General features: G+C 40.9%; 1 protein-coding gene across 3 annotated transcripts in view; it reads left to right on the top strand.

Moving 5' to 3' along the window:
- LRP11 (LDL receptor related protein 11) overlaps positions 1-15378 on the top strand; it is a 47047-nt gene that overhangs the window by 21215 nt on the left and 10454 nt on the right. The window contains exons 3-6 of one of the 3 annotated variants that reach the window (XM_072827509.1): positions 1488-1629; positions 6000-6125; positions 7505-7714; positions 13279-14027. In XM_072827509.1, coding sequence (XP_072683610.1) covers positions 1488-1629; positions 6000-6125; positions 7505-7714; positions 13279-13298 — 498 coding nt within the window. In that variant the 3' untranslated portion in view covers positions 13299-14027. Of the gene's footprint in view, positions 1-1487; positions 1630-5999; positions 6126-7504; positions 7715-13278; positions 14028-15378 lie in introns of those variants that run through there. The other 2 variants (XM_072827492.1, XM_072827502.1) reach the window with 2 other exon arrangements.

The raw sequence follows: 15378 nt of genomic DNA, 5'->3' as shown, positions 1-15378 counted from the left end.
TAAATTTGGCAATCACTGTATCTTCTTATATTGCCTCTGAGTGATTGTAACACGTTCCACTTGTGTGTATATGTTGTCCGGACAATGCTGCTAAGCCAAGGTTATGTGTAGGAATCTAAATTCTAGGATTATGTGAATACAAACAAGCAGCTGATAGTTCTAACAGGGCAACAACTGTCTGTACTTTCAAGTCCGTGAATGCATCATTGTAATAAACCATGTATTGCTCAGAATTCATTTGTAGACCATATCCAGACCAGTTCATTTAAGCACAAAGGGATATTTCCTGGAAAAATAGGATATTAAACCATTGTAGTATCTGGGAAGGCTGAAAAATATAATAGTTGGATTGAGCATCCAAAAGTGACTCCCCAGATCACAAGGTAAACAGCCTCAGAAGCTATTGCTCTGATTAGGAGGCTGCTTGAAAAGTGGCATGAAGAGAGTAGAGGATCAAGATGGGGCCCTGGGTTTAGGAAGTGAGCAGAAGTGAAGTCCATGAGAGTGATCAGCAAGGAATACCTGGGGGAACTCGAACACAGAAACAGAAACCAGGGAAGTCAGGAGTTCCAAAACCAAGAGTGGCCAACATTATAAAATACAGTAAGAGGGCCAGAGGAGGGGGAGCTGGCAGGCAGTGAGTCTAACAAGTATTGTTGACCTTGATGACCTGGTGACCTTTGCTAGATCAGTTAGTGAGTTTTACCAGCAGTTTCAGGGGAATGGTAAGGAAAGAAATCAGATGGGTGGGATAAAAAAATTAATAGAAAATGAGCAAATGGAAGCAGCACATGCAGCATGAACAAAGTTTTGAAAAGGTAAGTTGAAATGGAAAAGAGACAAGATTGTATGTCTGGAGATGGTCTTGGAGTGTAGGGTTTTTTATTTCCTGTGGTTTTGTTTGTTTTTAGGTCAAGAGAAACTTGAGCATAGTGATAACAGAGCCATTTGAAAGAGAAATTACTTGATAGGCCAGTGTTCTGAAGGTCATAGAGGGAAGGGGTCAAGGCCTAGATGGAGGATTGGCCTGGAGTACATCTTATGGCCAGGGGAAAGGAGGTGATGACAGGTATGGGTCTAGGTGCTTTCCCAGCATGAGGTGGGTGTGGAAGCCATAGATATGGCCATAATTATGGTCCTCATTTTCTTCTCAGAGTAGATGAGATCACCTGCTGGGAAGGAAGGAATCAAATATTGAGTGTGGAGCTTGGAGGAGTTACAGGTTTAGAACAGCAGCTGCTAAGGACAAATGAAGGCTTGTCAGTTAAGGATATTGCCAGCCCAGATAAAACTGAGAATTGTGAATTCAAAGTGGAGCAGCCTGCCAGAATAGTGTATGATTTAATATTTTACATCCTTGGACCAGGAGTGGAGAGGCAACTCATGGGACTACTCCAAGGATAATGTTGATTTCCAGTTCAGGATGATGATGGACTCCATGCCTCAGATCTCTTACCTAAATGTGCTGTTTCCTGTTTGGGTGTCAGGTACCTCAGTCAGGAACCCTGAAGCTGTCCCACTTACAGGAAGGAACATACACCTTTCAGCTCACTGTAATGGACACTGCTGGGCAGAGAAGCTCCGACAACGTCTCAGTGACGGTGCTTCCCATGGCGTTCTCCACGGGAGGTGAGAGGAAAGTCCTTCCCTTGCATTCATGGTGGCTGACAGAAACCAACTAGTTACAGAATGGTTGGCATTTAATATTCTGAATGCACTCCTTGGGCTCTTCCATTCTTTTTGTTTTTAAGCAGGCTCCATGCCCAGCATGGAGCTCAACACTGGGCTTGAACTCACACCGAGAGCAAGACCTGAGCTAAGATCAAGAGTCGGTCACTTAAACAACTGAGCCACCCAAGCGCCCGTCTTCCTTTCTGTCTTTGGTCATGGTTGAATAAGAATCTTTTCTAAAAATATGAAAATATAGGCTCCATTACACTTTGGACTTAGTGGCACTGCTGAATTGGGATGGAGGAGAGCTCCAGGGGATGAGATGACAGATTATGAGATAATAGGACCCTACAGACTCTTTATCTTTCCTGACTGGCTTTCATAAAAGACAATCATAGTTTTTCTGGGAGAGGCTCTTGTTTAAAGATGGGTGGTTTATTTGATTTGCATGTTCAAAGAAGGCAGCTAAGGAGCATATTTAAAACAAATTAAATTTTAAATTTTAAATAATCCTTTTAAATTGTGTGTGTGTCAATTTAAAAGGGCTATTTAGGGATGCCTGGGTGGTTTAGCAGTTGAGCACCTCTCTTTGGCTCAGGGCATGATCCTGGAGTCCCGGGATCGAGTCCCACATCAGGCTCCACGCAGGGAGCTCCATGCAGGGCTCCCTCTGCCTGTGTCTCTGCCTCTCTCTCTGTGTGTGTCTCATGAATAAATAAGTAAAATCTTTAACAAAAATAAAATAAAAGGGCTATTTAAAACTTTTCGTGGACACATTGTACAGATAACCTAATAACATAGCTTTATATATTTGTGATGGTTCTCACATTCTGTTGCACAATATAAACTCACTCTTCTCACTCATCTAAATTTCTTAATCTCCCAAACATCTACATTTCTAAGATTAGCTCATCGAGTTTAAGAAATTAGATAGATAGATAGATAGATAGATAGATAGATAGATACAACTTAAGAGCACTAAAGATATAGAGATATTACAGAGGGAAACCCCCACAGTTCACTTCTGGAGAAGTGCAGAGGTAAGTGTGTCTAAGGGTCTTATCATTGGTCTGCAGATACTCTCAGTGTCTGCAGGAACACAGAATGCCCAGGAGCTGTGCCAGGCACTGGGCATACAGCGGTGTGCTCCGTAGACCTGGCCCCATCCCCATCCCCATGTAGCGAGCCTTCACAGTTGCTAGCCATGGCTCCAGTAAACCCACAGCATGTCTTTGCCATCCCTGACTACTCAGTAATTAGATGGTAATTATGCAACATTTGGAAAAATAAGGGTAAAAAAGACTGGAAATGAGTGTATATCCCTGATCTTGTCTTCTGTCCAGCATAGGTCAGTATGCATATTGGAAAGGAAGAAAAATTTTAGAATGCTGAGAACTTGGCAACTTTGATAATTTGCCTTCCATAGGGATACAGAACATAAGCAGCTTCAGAATCTGGCTGGCTGACTCCCCATCCAGCCAAGGTTCCTTTTTACTGTGAGGAAGGAGGGTGACTGCCCACCGGACTAGCTGGCACCCAGCCCCTGCCCATTGCCGTTCTCTGAAGCAGTGATGGCAAGTAAGAAGAGCTGTCCCAGTCAGGAATCCAATGTAGCCCAGATTCCAGCAGGGCCACTGATTTATTGTAGCTACAAAGGAGAGCCAGACAGTTACTCAGAACATTTTTGAGGGGTGCCTGTCCGGCTCAGTTGGAAGAGTGTGCAACTCTTGATCTCGGGGTCATGGGTTTGAGCCCCACATCAAGAGTAAAGATTACTAAAAATTAAACTTTTAAAAAAGAAAACATTTTTGAGTACCTTGGCGTGCTAGACATGCAGCAGGGCCATTGGAAACATGGCATCAGCTCCAGCCACTCACTCTCTGTAGAGGACCGTTGAGCCCAGAGGGCTGTCCTTCTGGGATCAAGAGCTCATCTTGGCAGGAATTGAGTCCAGTACTGATTCTTGGAGGAAAGAACCCTGCCATCCCTACAGAAGTTGGAAAAAGATTGCTTCTGGGAGGGAGAAAGGGATATCAGTGCAGGTACAAGCCAATGGCTAACACTGCACCAGCCTGGCATTTGCCTTGTTTATTGACTCAGGCCAATTTTCCAGGGCTCCAAACGTAAATTGGCAGTTGTACATTTTTGGCCTTTCTCCAAGATGATAATAAAATGTATTTGAAGTGGCAGAAAGTTATGTGAATCACTTTTGATTACTGAAAGTCCACTTGGATATAGGTCTTATGTATGTAACTTTATACAGAAGATAAAAAAGAATGGTTGTGTCATTAACTAGTATCTGGACTCACTCTCTGGCTAGATTGGAATAACATACTATGAATTAAAGTAATAAAACACCACATAGAGACAATTGAAAACCGGAAGTGGGGATAGAAAAGTGTTTCTCTCCCCTCTGTTACATATGGACCAGTCTTACTGTTTATAACCTAGCTGTAATGGTGGTAGCCAAGGGTGCATGTTGTGGGGGAACCAGACAAGCATGTACCCCTGCTTCTGTGATAATAATTTGGTTGAGCTTTGAATATAGAGGTTGCATGTTTTCAAACTTTGGGAAAGATAATCTATTCAAATGCCAAGCCAATAAACACTTCTAACATAATCTAGATTAGTGGTCTCCAAAGAGAATCTCCCAGACACAGACATTTTTAGGATGGAAAAGAAGACACCTGAGCTTATATTTTTAGTAATTTCTAATATTCTTTGAATTTTTAGTATATTTTATAACATGTTTAATATGTTACTGTACTAGTATGTGCATATTATTTATAGGTGGAGATGGATGTTTACCACACTATATGTATAGTATACCACACTATATGTATTGATCAGATGCACAGTCAAAAAGATTTAGAGACCACTAATCTAGAAGTAAATGGATAAGTTACAAATATCAGTCTATCTCCCAAACTACCAAGGAATGAGTAAAACTTTGAGATATTAGGATTTTCATGTCATGGACTTAAAAATGTAAGCAGTAGCTATATTCTGCTTGGTATTCGGGGTAACTCAGTTCCTCTTCCCTTTTTATCTGAGCTCCTTTCCTGGAAATGAAGCAAATTCTCCTTTGTATGCCCAAATTCTCAGTCATAACTGAGACTCTCTACTTCGTCTCAGGAGCTTCTACCATCATTTCTTCTCTTCTTCCTCCTGGATCAAGATATTTTCAAACTGCCTTGTACCTAGAGAGACTCTTTTCCCAGGCCCTAATTTAACTGCTTTCCAATGGAATATGTATCCAAGATTTCATTTGGGCTTGTATACTATGCTCAACCATCTGTTTCAGTAGAACATCATCATCTACTGCTCTCCCATGTCCTGAGAGAATTGTCTAGTTCCTTCTGTCCCTGAAAAATTATAGAGCTCCATAAGAGCTACTTCAAGTCTGACACCTTTACTCTGCATTAAGCAGTGTCAAAGTCTCCCAGTTATTGTATAGCTGAGTCTGGTAAACTTGGCTTAATCCGGAGTGGGGGAATGCCTTTCAAGAAAATACGTGTAGCTCCTATGAATTACACTGTAGATTAAAAACTCATAACAGCTCCAAAAGGGAGACAATTTCATTATTTGAAGAAAATAAATTCATACCAGCTAGTAGCTAAAGATTCTGTTTATTCTTTGTAGCACCAGGAGTGTATGGTAGTCAACAAATAGGGCTCAATAGTAGAAAGTTAATCTCAGTAAAAATTATTACTTAGGAAACAAGAATGTAAGACATAGCATTCTTGTAACATGTAGAAAATAGTTCTCTAATAAAACATGGCCAGCCAGCCAAGTGCTGTGCAGGGGTGTAAGAGTGTTAGGCAGCCTGTGGAGCTGACCAGAAGGAGATATTTAGGATTTTCATGTCATGGACTAAAAATGTGAGCAGTAGCTATATCCTGCTTTGTCTTCAGGGTAACCCAGTTCCCCTTCCCTTCTTCTCTGAGCTCCTTTCCTGGAACTGAAGCAACTTCTCTGAGCTAAAGAAAGAAATACAGAGTGAGATCCCTGGAGGAGCAAACCCAGGGCTGGCTGGAGAAGACTAGAGCTGCGGTTTCTCTGTTCCCACCTCTTAGGCAGTGTTGGCTTGGAGAATGGCCCTGAGACAAAGAGCCCATGGTGATGCCTCAGAATCAAGACCCAAGGTCAAGGAGACACCTTTAGCTTTCTAGGAACCTGTTGCTCCAGCTCACACTGTTGGGTCTTTCCCAATTATCCTCATCTCTATACCCCAAAGCATTTCATCCTACATTTAGTCTTTGTTAATCAAAACATGGTGAAGTGTTGACTTTCCCACACTCCTGTAACTTGAGACTGTTTATCAACAGGATGCTTGAGTGTTTGCTCCCGCTACCACTTCTTTTGTGACGATGGCTGTTGCATTGACATTACACTGGCTTGCGATGGAGTGCGGCAGTGTCCTGATGGGTCTGATGAAGCTTTCTGTCAAAACTGTGAGTCTGCTGCATGATCTTTTCAGGCAAGGAGGGAGAAGGGGTGTTTGTATTCTCAAAATAAAATACAAACTCAGTATTGCTCTCTTTCTACCCAGTTTCAGGTATAACTTCATCTGAATAAGCTATGCCTTAAATTAAATAAGCATTTAATTTGAGTCTCTAATCTCAGTTATAAACATAAGACTTTTTATATTGCTTACATTTTTTTGAAAATTGCTTTCAGTTTTCCAAGAGATTCTTCCCTAAAAATGCTTTGTAGGATACAGTTTTTAAAAAAATTAAAATGAGGGACCCCTAGGTTACTCAGTGGTTGAGCGTCTGCCTTCGGCTCAAGTTGTGATCCTGGTGTTCTGGGATCAAGTCCCGTCCCCCCCCCACCCACCCTCCCTACATCAGGCTCCCAGCAGGGAGCCTGCTTCTCCCTCTGACTATGTCTCTGCCTCTCACTCTGTGTCTCTCATGAATAAGTAAATAAAATCTTTTAAAAATAAATTAAAAATTAAATTAAAAAAACAAAATGAGTTAAGATTCTGTTTTGATAAGTTTTTAAGAAAATTTGTGACATTGTAGGGTGTGGCTAAGTCAGGACTATAAACCGATCTTACAATATCGTCTACATACAACAAAAGGCCACTGCAAGAAAGGAAAAAAGTTTCAGGAAGTGTTAATGAAGGTGTTGGTTTGAAGAAGGATGGAGAATCTCAAAACCTTGGGTTTAAGCTTTGTTTTTGTCGATTTATATGTGACATTTAGAAAGTCAAGTATTGGGAGAAGAGAAAACAGTTTACTCATTTGGAGAGAAGTTTTTTATGGGGCTCTGACATGTCTTAGATGGTTATTATTTCCAAATATCCATGACTTTAAGTCTACTGCAGGGATCCCTGGGTGGCACAGCAGTTTAGCGCCTGCCTTTGGCCCAGGGCGCAATCCTGGAGACTGGGGATCGAATCCCACGTCGGGCTCCCGGTGCATGGAACCTGCTTCTCCATCTGCCTATATCTCTGCCTCTCTCTCTCTCTCTCTGTGACTATCATAAATAAATAAAAATTAAAAAAATAAAATAAATCTGCAAATTTAATGTTGTTTTTAAGATTTATTTATTTATTTATTTATTTATTTATTTATTTATTTGAAAGGGAGAGCAGAAGAGAAAGCTGGGGGAGGGGCAGAGGAAGAGAATCCTCAAGCAGACTCCCCACTGAGCTCAGAGTCTGACATGGGTTCAATCCCAGGACCCTGAGATCATGACCTGAGCTGAAATCAAGGGTCAGCTATTTAACTGACTTAGCCACCCAGGAACCCCCTCAAATTTAGTGGTTTTAATTACAGTTTAGAAAAGAAACCCAACAACTAACAGCAGCTTTTCCATGGTCCAGTGAGCCTTGACCAGAAGATGGTGACCCACACAGCAACTGTCCAGCCTAGAACCACAGGACCAAGCAAAGATGCAGCAGGAGGTTTCTTCTTGGAAAAGTCTCAGAAAGTCACTGTTCAAAACCAGCCACCAGCTGGTTTATCAAACGCAGAGAAGAGGAATCATTCCACGTTTTGGGGACCAGAGAGTCAAACTGATCCTATGATGCCAGGTAAGGCCTTGAGTGGGTACTCCACAAACAGCCTCATTGTCTACAGGGACCCTTGGCTTCAAAATTCAGGTTGTATTTGAAGAGTGTTAAGGAAATACAAGAAAGAAGAGAGTTAAAATGAAGAATTTGGCCTAAAAGGAAAAAAAAAATCTGACATTTGCCCTGATTATTTATAGTAAGAAACACCTAATAAATACATTCATACATACTCCAGAGATACCAGTACGTTTATTAGTAAGTAAGTTAGAATTAGGAAATTTCAACACCTGTATTAAGGAAATAAATGCCCTAAGTGTTAAATTTTAGGTTACTTTGGGGAACCCTGGATGGCTCAGCGGTTTAGTGCCTGCCTTTGGCCCAGGGTGTGATCCTGGAGTCCCAGGATCAAGTCCCACATCAGGCTCCCTGAATGGAGCCTGCTTCTCCCTCTGCCTGTGCCTCTAAATTTTTTTAGGTTATTTTGAGATGAAGCAGCATAACCCCTATGTATTCATATACATCCTCTTCACACTAAGCAAGTAAATGTGAAGAAAATATATGTCACATGGAAATGGTTGTATGTGCCATAATTTAGTGTTATGCTCCCAATTTAACTAAATCTGATTTTTGTTTTTTTCTAGTAAGGCTAATAAGAAATTTAAATCCATTTACACTGCTGAAGCATTAACATTCTATCATCTTAAATTTATTTTTGCCCATTTTTAAAAAAGATTTTATTTTATTTTATTTTTTAAGATTTTTTAAATTTATTCACAGAGACACAGATTGAGAGAGGTGGAAACACAGGCAGAGGGAGAAGCAGGCTCCTTCCGGGAGCCGGATGTGCGTACTTGATCCAGGGACCCAGAGACCATGCTCTGAGCCAGAAGCAGGCACTCAAACACCAAGCCACCCATGCGTCACTAATTTTGTGCATTTGTATTTGTTGATGTATTTGTATTTGTTGTCATGTCATCAACAAATACAAAACAAATACAGAATATCACATTTCTGTATGCTTTTATAAATGTCTTTTCAGTGCTTGGACTCTGACTACATTAAATGGAAACAATCTATCACTATTTTCATACCTTCTTGATGAAAATTTTTTGTTCATTGCAGAAAATTCAAATAATATAAAAGGAAAATGACTTAAAACATCACCCTTTACTGAAAATAACTTTTAATATTTTGGCATATTTCTTTCCAATCTTTTGTTTATCTACTGTTTAGATTTTAAGAGCCTATATACAGATGCATCCACAAAATATTCAGTGAAGGGCTTTTCGTTCAGACAGTTTAGATTTAGGTGCTTTCAGACCCTGACTTAGGTCTCCTCTGTTAGCACTGCCACTTGATGGGCAAGGCAGTCAGTCCCTCTAAGCCTTGGGATCTGTTTCAGTCTGTTTTCTCCAAAGGGGAGGGATGAATGGAGAAGAGAGCCACCTGAGGCCAGATTCAGGGGAGACCAGGTGTTCTGGGCAGGAGTGCAGAAGAGATGGAGAACCAGTGGACAGGACAGTGTTCCCGGAGGCCAGGACAGATGGGCTCTCACTGTGTCTCTGTGGTAGAGAGGCTCACAAGAGCGAGGATGGATTAGCTGAAGGCAGAGTGGAGACCAAAGCCGCGTCTAGTCTTGGCTCTGGCTTTAGAACCTAAAGCAAGCTGCTTCGTACTCTGTAACTATTTCCTCACCAGTTGGTAAGGGATTTCAATCAGACGACCTGTAAGCCCCATGTAGCCCTGAGGGTGCTTCAGGGATGACCATAGCCTGAGGTTCACGCACTCCTCCGCCTGCTCTTATGCATCCAAAAGACTGGTCTCTCCATGATCCTGGTGCAGGCTCCGGGGCAGTGAGAACTCCGCTCAGAATTCCTTTGAAAATAATGCACCACCACTTGATGGGAGCTGGCACTCAAATTAAAATGCATTTCCAATCTCTGCTTTGTCCTTTTTGATAATAAACCTCTGACTTTGGCTATAAAGATAAAAGGAATAGAGTTTCACAGGTGCAGAGATTAAATGTCCTGTTATTATTTATAATATATATATATGTGTATGTTCTTTTTCCTCATTAATACATATTTACTTTAGAAAATTTGAAAAATATAAAGAAAAAATTAAAACCATCTAGCAAAACTCATCATTAATATTTTGTTGCATTTTTTTCTGGTCACTTTTATTTATACACATACCTACACATATTTATTCCCTTTTTTTAGAGAATATACAGTGTTATGTTTTTAGGTGTACAATATAATTACTTAACAATTCTACACATTACTCAGTGCTCATCATGATAAGTGCACTCTCAATCCCCTTCACCTATTTCATCCATCCCCCACCTATCTCCCATCTGGCAACCACCAGTTTGTTCTCTGTATTTAAGAGCCCATTTTTTATTTCTTTTTTTTTATAAAGAATTAATTAATTAATTAACTTCAGAGAGAGCACACAAGCAGGGGGAGCAGCAGAGGGAGAAGCAGACTTCCCATTGAGGAAGGAACCCAATGCAGAACTCGATCCCAGGACTCTGGGATCATGACCTGAGCCGAAGGCAGATACTTAACTAATTGAGCCACCAAAGCGCCCCATTTGTTTTGTTTCCTAATTTCCACATATGAGGGAAATCTATGGTATTTATTTTTCTCTGTCTGACTTATTTCACTTAGGTCCATCCATGTTGTTGCAATGGCAAGGTTTCATTCTTTTTATGGTCAAGTAATATTACATTGTGTATATATGTATACCACACTTCTATCCGTTCACCTATGGAGGGACATTTGGATTGCTTCCATATCATTGCTGCCGTAAATAATCCAGCTAAACAATGGGGCATGTGTATCTTTTTGAATTAGTGTTTTGTTTTCTTTGGGTAAATAGCTAATAATGGACTTATTGGATCATATGGTAATTCTATTTTTATTTTTTTGAGGAACCTCCATGTTGTTTTCCACAGTGACTTTACCATTATGGTTCTGATTTACATTTCCCCAGTGATTAGTGATATTGAGCATTTTTTCATGTGTCTGTTGGCCATTTGTATATCTTCTTTGGAAAAATGTCTATTCAGGTCTTCTGCCCATTTTAATTTTTTTATATTTTTAAGATTTTATTTATTTATTTGAGAGAGAGAGGGAGAACAGGGGGAGAGGTAGAGGGAGATGGACAAGCAGACTCTGTGCTAATCACAGAGCACGCGATCCCACAACCCTGAGATCATGACCTCAGCCGCAATCAAGAGTCAGTTAACAGACTGAGCCACACAGATGCCCCTTCTGCCCACTTCTAATCAGATTATTTGGTTTTTGGGTTTTTTTTGTGGGGTTTTTTACTGTTAGGTTTGCTAAGTTATTTATATATTTTGGATGTTGACCCATTACTGGATATATCATTTGCAAACATCTCTCCTCTTCAGTAGGTTGCCTTGTTTGTTTTGTTGATGTTGTTTTTTAATATTTTGTTTATTTATTCATGAGAGACACACAGAGAGAGGCAGAGATATAGGCAGAGGGAGAAGCAGGCTCCCTGCGGGGAGCCCGATACAGGACTCCATCCCAGGATCCCAGGATCACAACCTGAGCCAAAGGCAGATACTCAATCACTGAGCCAACGAGGTACCCTGACATTTATTCACTTTTAACAAAATTCACAACACATTATGTTTATGAAACTTCTTTTTCTCAGGAGTATATTCATATGTTATTACATATCCATCAAAAACAAGAACTTTTTAAAGAAACAAAGCAAAAAAGGAAATAACCAATTAAACAAAAAAATCCAGACTCACAAATACAGAGAACAAACTGATGGTTGCTGGAGGGGAAGGTGGGTAAAAAGAAAACAAAACACAATCTTTGGAAGTCCAGGGTGGAGAAGGTGGGAAGAGAAGGCCAATACTTTGAAATTGTTCAAAAGGGCCCTCACGGAGCACAATTTGTGTAGACAGCAAACACCCCTCCCTCCCCATCCCGAAGACTACCACACTCATGTTCCCAAGCCTCCAATTTCTTATGAGCTAAATTATGCTCCACCCAGCATAACATAAATAGATTTTAAAATGCACTACTCTTTGTGACCTATGCCTGGGTTTTTACAAGGATTATTAGCTAATATAGTAAATATGGACAAGTTAAATTTTCTGTTGCTTCTTTTCCCCACAGACATGTTGTGAAGATAAAAAAAAACTCATTAAAGATATATTAAAGAGATACTATGATTAATACTGATAATGTAGTACAGAAAGGGATGAGGTGCAGTATTTTGCCTGTCACATTAGCAAGGTGAAAAAGTATAATAATTCATGTACAGAGTACAGAGAAACAAGACTCATGCACTTTTAGTGGGATTAAAATTAGTACAGTCTTGGGGCGCCTGGCTGGCAGAGTCAGTGAAGCTACCTACCGACTCTTGGTTTTGGCTCAGGCCGTGATCCAGGGTCATGAGATCGAGCCCTGGACCTGGCTCCACAATCAACACAGAGTCTGCCTGAGACTTTCACTCCCTATATCCCCTCCTCCCCTGTATGCATGTGCTCTCTTCCTCCCTCTTTCTCTCTCTCAAATAAATTAATAAATCTTTTTAAAAAGTTAGTACAATCTTCTAGAGGGCAGTTGGAGGGCAGTTTCTGAAGCATTAAACCTGTATTGCCTTGATTCAGTTATCCCACAATTGGGAATTTAGTGCAAGCGTGTTACTAGGATAAGATCAAGGATTTGTTCAAATATTCAGTTTCACAGTGAATGCACACTCTGTCTACTCCGAGCCATCGGTCAGGACTGCACAGAGCCACAGTGGTGCCTATGCTGAGCACACAGTGGCTCAATGGCTGAATTGTTGCTAGATATGCCTGTATCTGTAGGGCCTGTTCCCTGTGTGGTCAAGTCATTCATTAACAAGGCTGTCCTCTTCTATCTGACCTAGTCAGAGGAAAGAAATCTGATTTCTAGCACTGCAGAGTGCTAGACAAGTGGTATATCCAAAGTCACATTGAATCCAGTTTTTTGAAACATGTCCAGCATAGCAGGTCAACCAAATTCCCAGAGGATCCAGACTGAGGCATGGACGTGTGAGAATGCATGGATTCTGTATGGATACATGGGGCTCTGCCTGCATTTTCTCAGATTCCCCTGCTAACCGTGCCAAAGCCTCACCATTTAACTTCCCTCTGGCAGTAACTAGAATGAGCAACTGTGACCTTTGCATTATTGTGGGAGGTGTTTTATCCAGAGGGCATAAAGGATATTCAAAAGGCTTTTTATATGTGCCCTGTATTTTTCATGGGTATTTCATCTTTTCATTATACTGTCTCTTTTCTTATTGAGAAAACACTCGGAAACCATAAAACATTTCTGGGAAGGTAGTTTGAATTTATTGAAGCCTGGTAAGCAGCATGGCTGAATAGCCTATTATGCTCCAATATGATGGCAGGAGTCAACTGTTCTCTCAAATGGATGGATCTTGTCCTAGTGCAATCCAGAACATTTCCTGAAGAGAGCTCCCTTTTCCCTACTTTGCAGCCGCACATTGTGGTATACCAGTGAATAGTGCCAAAGAACAATTCTGTTGTCTGTGTTTATTGGCAGGTGGTCACGGGGAGCCATAAAGCATTCTGGAAGCAGGCCCTTATTGTAGCCACTTTTCCAGCTGATATTTCCACCTTCCTTCCAGAATGTACCTGCATGTTCTATGGTCAGTGAAAATGACATTAAAACAACTTCTGTCCAGCTTCCAGCTACTTCTGTAAATGCATAGCTATGCATGTATGCATAACACAATGGGTCCTTCAGAAAGAGGAAGCACAATTCCCTAAGAAATGAGTTATTTGCAGAAGCAAATGCCATCTTTGTCTTACTTGTTCTGACTTGCCACTCTGGTTAGAGCCTACAATAGGACATGTGGAAGTGAAGCATTTCTCTACAGTGTTCCATATGTTGGCGTCTGGGAAAACTGAATCCAACAGTCCAGGAAATGACAGTGAATTCCTCTCTGAAATGTGGAAAACAGGAATTCACATTTCAAGTCTCCTATGTGCACTGCCTTCTTCCTAATGCCTGATCTTTTCCACCTCCTATAGCACGGGCTTCTTCTCCCCAGCGAGTGAAAGCATTTAAGAAAATGCTCTTCAGCTGAAGATTCAGAATGAATTTGTTTAGTTTTTCACATGAACCCATCTCTAAGACAAGATCCCCTTTCTAAGTACAATAAACCTCTTTCTCTGTTGCATCCTTCATAGAGCTTTATCTCAGACTTCCTAAGGAAATATTTAAATTTGTGATTTTTGCCTAGGTATTTTGTTTTGCCTAGATATGAATAAATACAGTATCAACTCTAAGTTCTTGGATTTGTGGCTCTGAGAGCAGTATGGTTCAGTAGAAAAGCTCCTGCGCTGGAGATCAGTCCTGGGTTCTAATTCCAGCACCAGCAGTTACTAGCTTCCACTTAATTAGCTGCTCTGAACTGCCTTTCCTTGCCTATGAGAGGATAATAGTATCTTCTCACAGTGTTGCTGCAAGGATTGCATGAGACATTGCATGTAAATATAATCTGTGTCTCTCAGTGCTAGATGAATTCTTCCTGGAGCATTTGAGTGCAGTGGCATTCACTAGGAAACTCGGGTAAGAGAGCTACAAGCCCATAAAACAATTAATTCAAATGATGGCCCCAGTACTGAGTTCCTCTTCAAATTTAAGATGAACAATCTCTCATCTTCATTGGAAAGAGAGGCGGGGGGGTGGGGGTTGTTGTTTAGTTATTTTATATTTTTCCACTGGGCAAAAGGCAAGCTAGTTAATCCTCTGAAAAGAACTGGAGGTTGGTAAATTTTGGTGTTTTTATTCCTGGCTCATTATTTTTAAAAAGTAGGACATGAGTTCTCAGCCATGTGATCTTCCCACTTCCAGATTTCTTTTTTTTTAAGATTTTATTTATCTATCCACGAGAGACACAGAGAGAGAGAGAGGCAGAGACACAGGCAGAGGGAGAAGCAGGCTCCATACAGGGAGGCTGACATAGGACTCGATCCCAGGTCTCCAGGATCACACCCTGGGCCACAGGCGGTGCTAAACTGCCAAGATACCCGGGCTGCCCCCACTTACAGATTTTTTATTGGAGAGAGTACTTACTGAGTGCCTATCACTGTGCACTTCTTTGTTCTTTATAGCAACCTGGCAATGTGCAGAAATCATTAGCCACATTTTATGGATGAAGACACCGAGACATAGAGAGGTAGAGGCTTAGACTGGGTCATACAGCTAGTAAGTAATAAAGCCAGAATTTAACTGAGTCAAATACTAGCCCCAGGAGATGTCGGCTTTGGCAGCAAGCCTCACTTAGCTACAGACACAGGAAACAGCTACAGTTCCCTTAAGACCTGCTTGTATGGTCTTTCTATTAGGGCATTAGAAGCTCAGAAGAAAGAGATCTCTGAGTGCTGGAGAAATCGGGGTTGGCTGCTTATAGATCTGCATTATGACTTTCATGGGCCCTCCCAAAAAAAACCCAACCAAAATATTATGCTTTATGACTGTGTTGGTATAGAGATTAATATAACACAGGCCAGCTTCACTATTATATATGCATTATTATTATTACTATTTATTATTATTATCATATCCATTGTGTTCTTGTGATCCTAAGAGAAATCAAATGGAAATGTTTTTGTGGGTCCAGTGCCCATGGTGCCT

Source organism: Canis lupus, chromosome 1 (assembly GCF_048164855.1).
Source record: "Canis lupus baileyi chromosome 1, mCanLup2.hap1, whole genome shotgun sequence".
Taxonomy (NCBI): Eukaryota; Metazoa; Chordata; class Mammalia; order Carnivora; family Canidae; genus Canis; species Canis lupus.
This window is presented reverse-complemented; position numbering and strand designations above follow the sequence as displayed.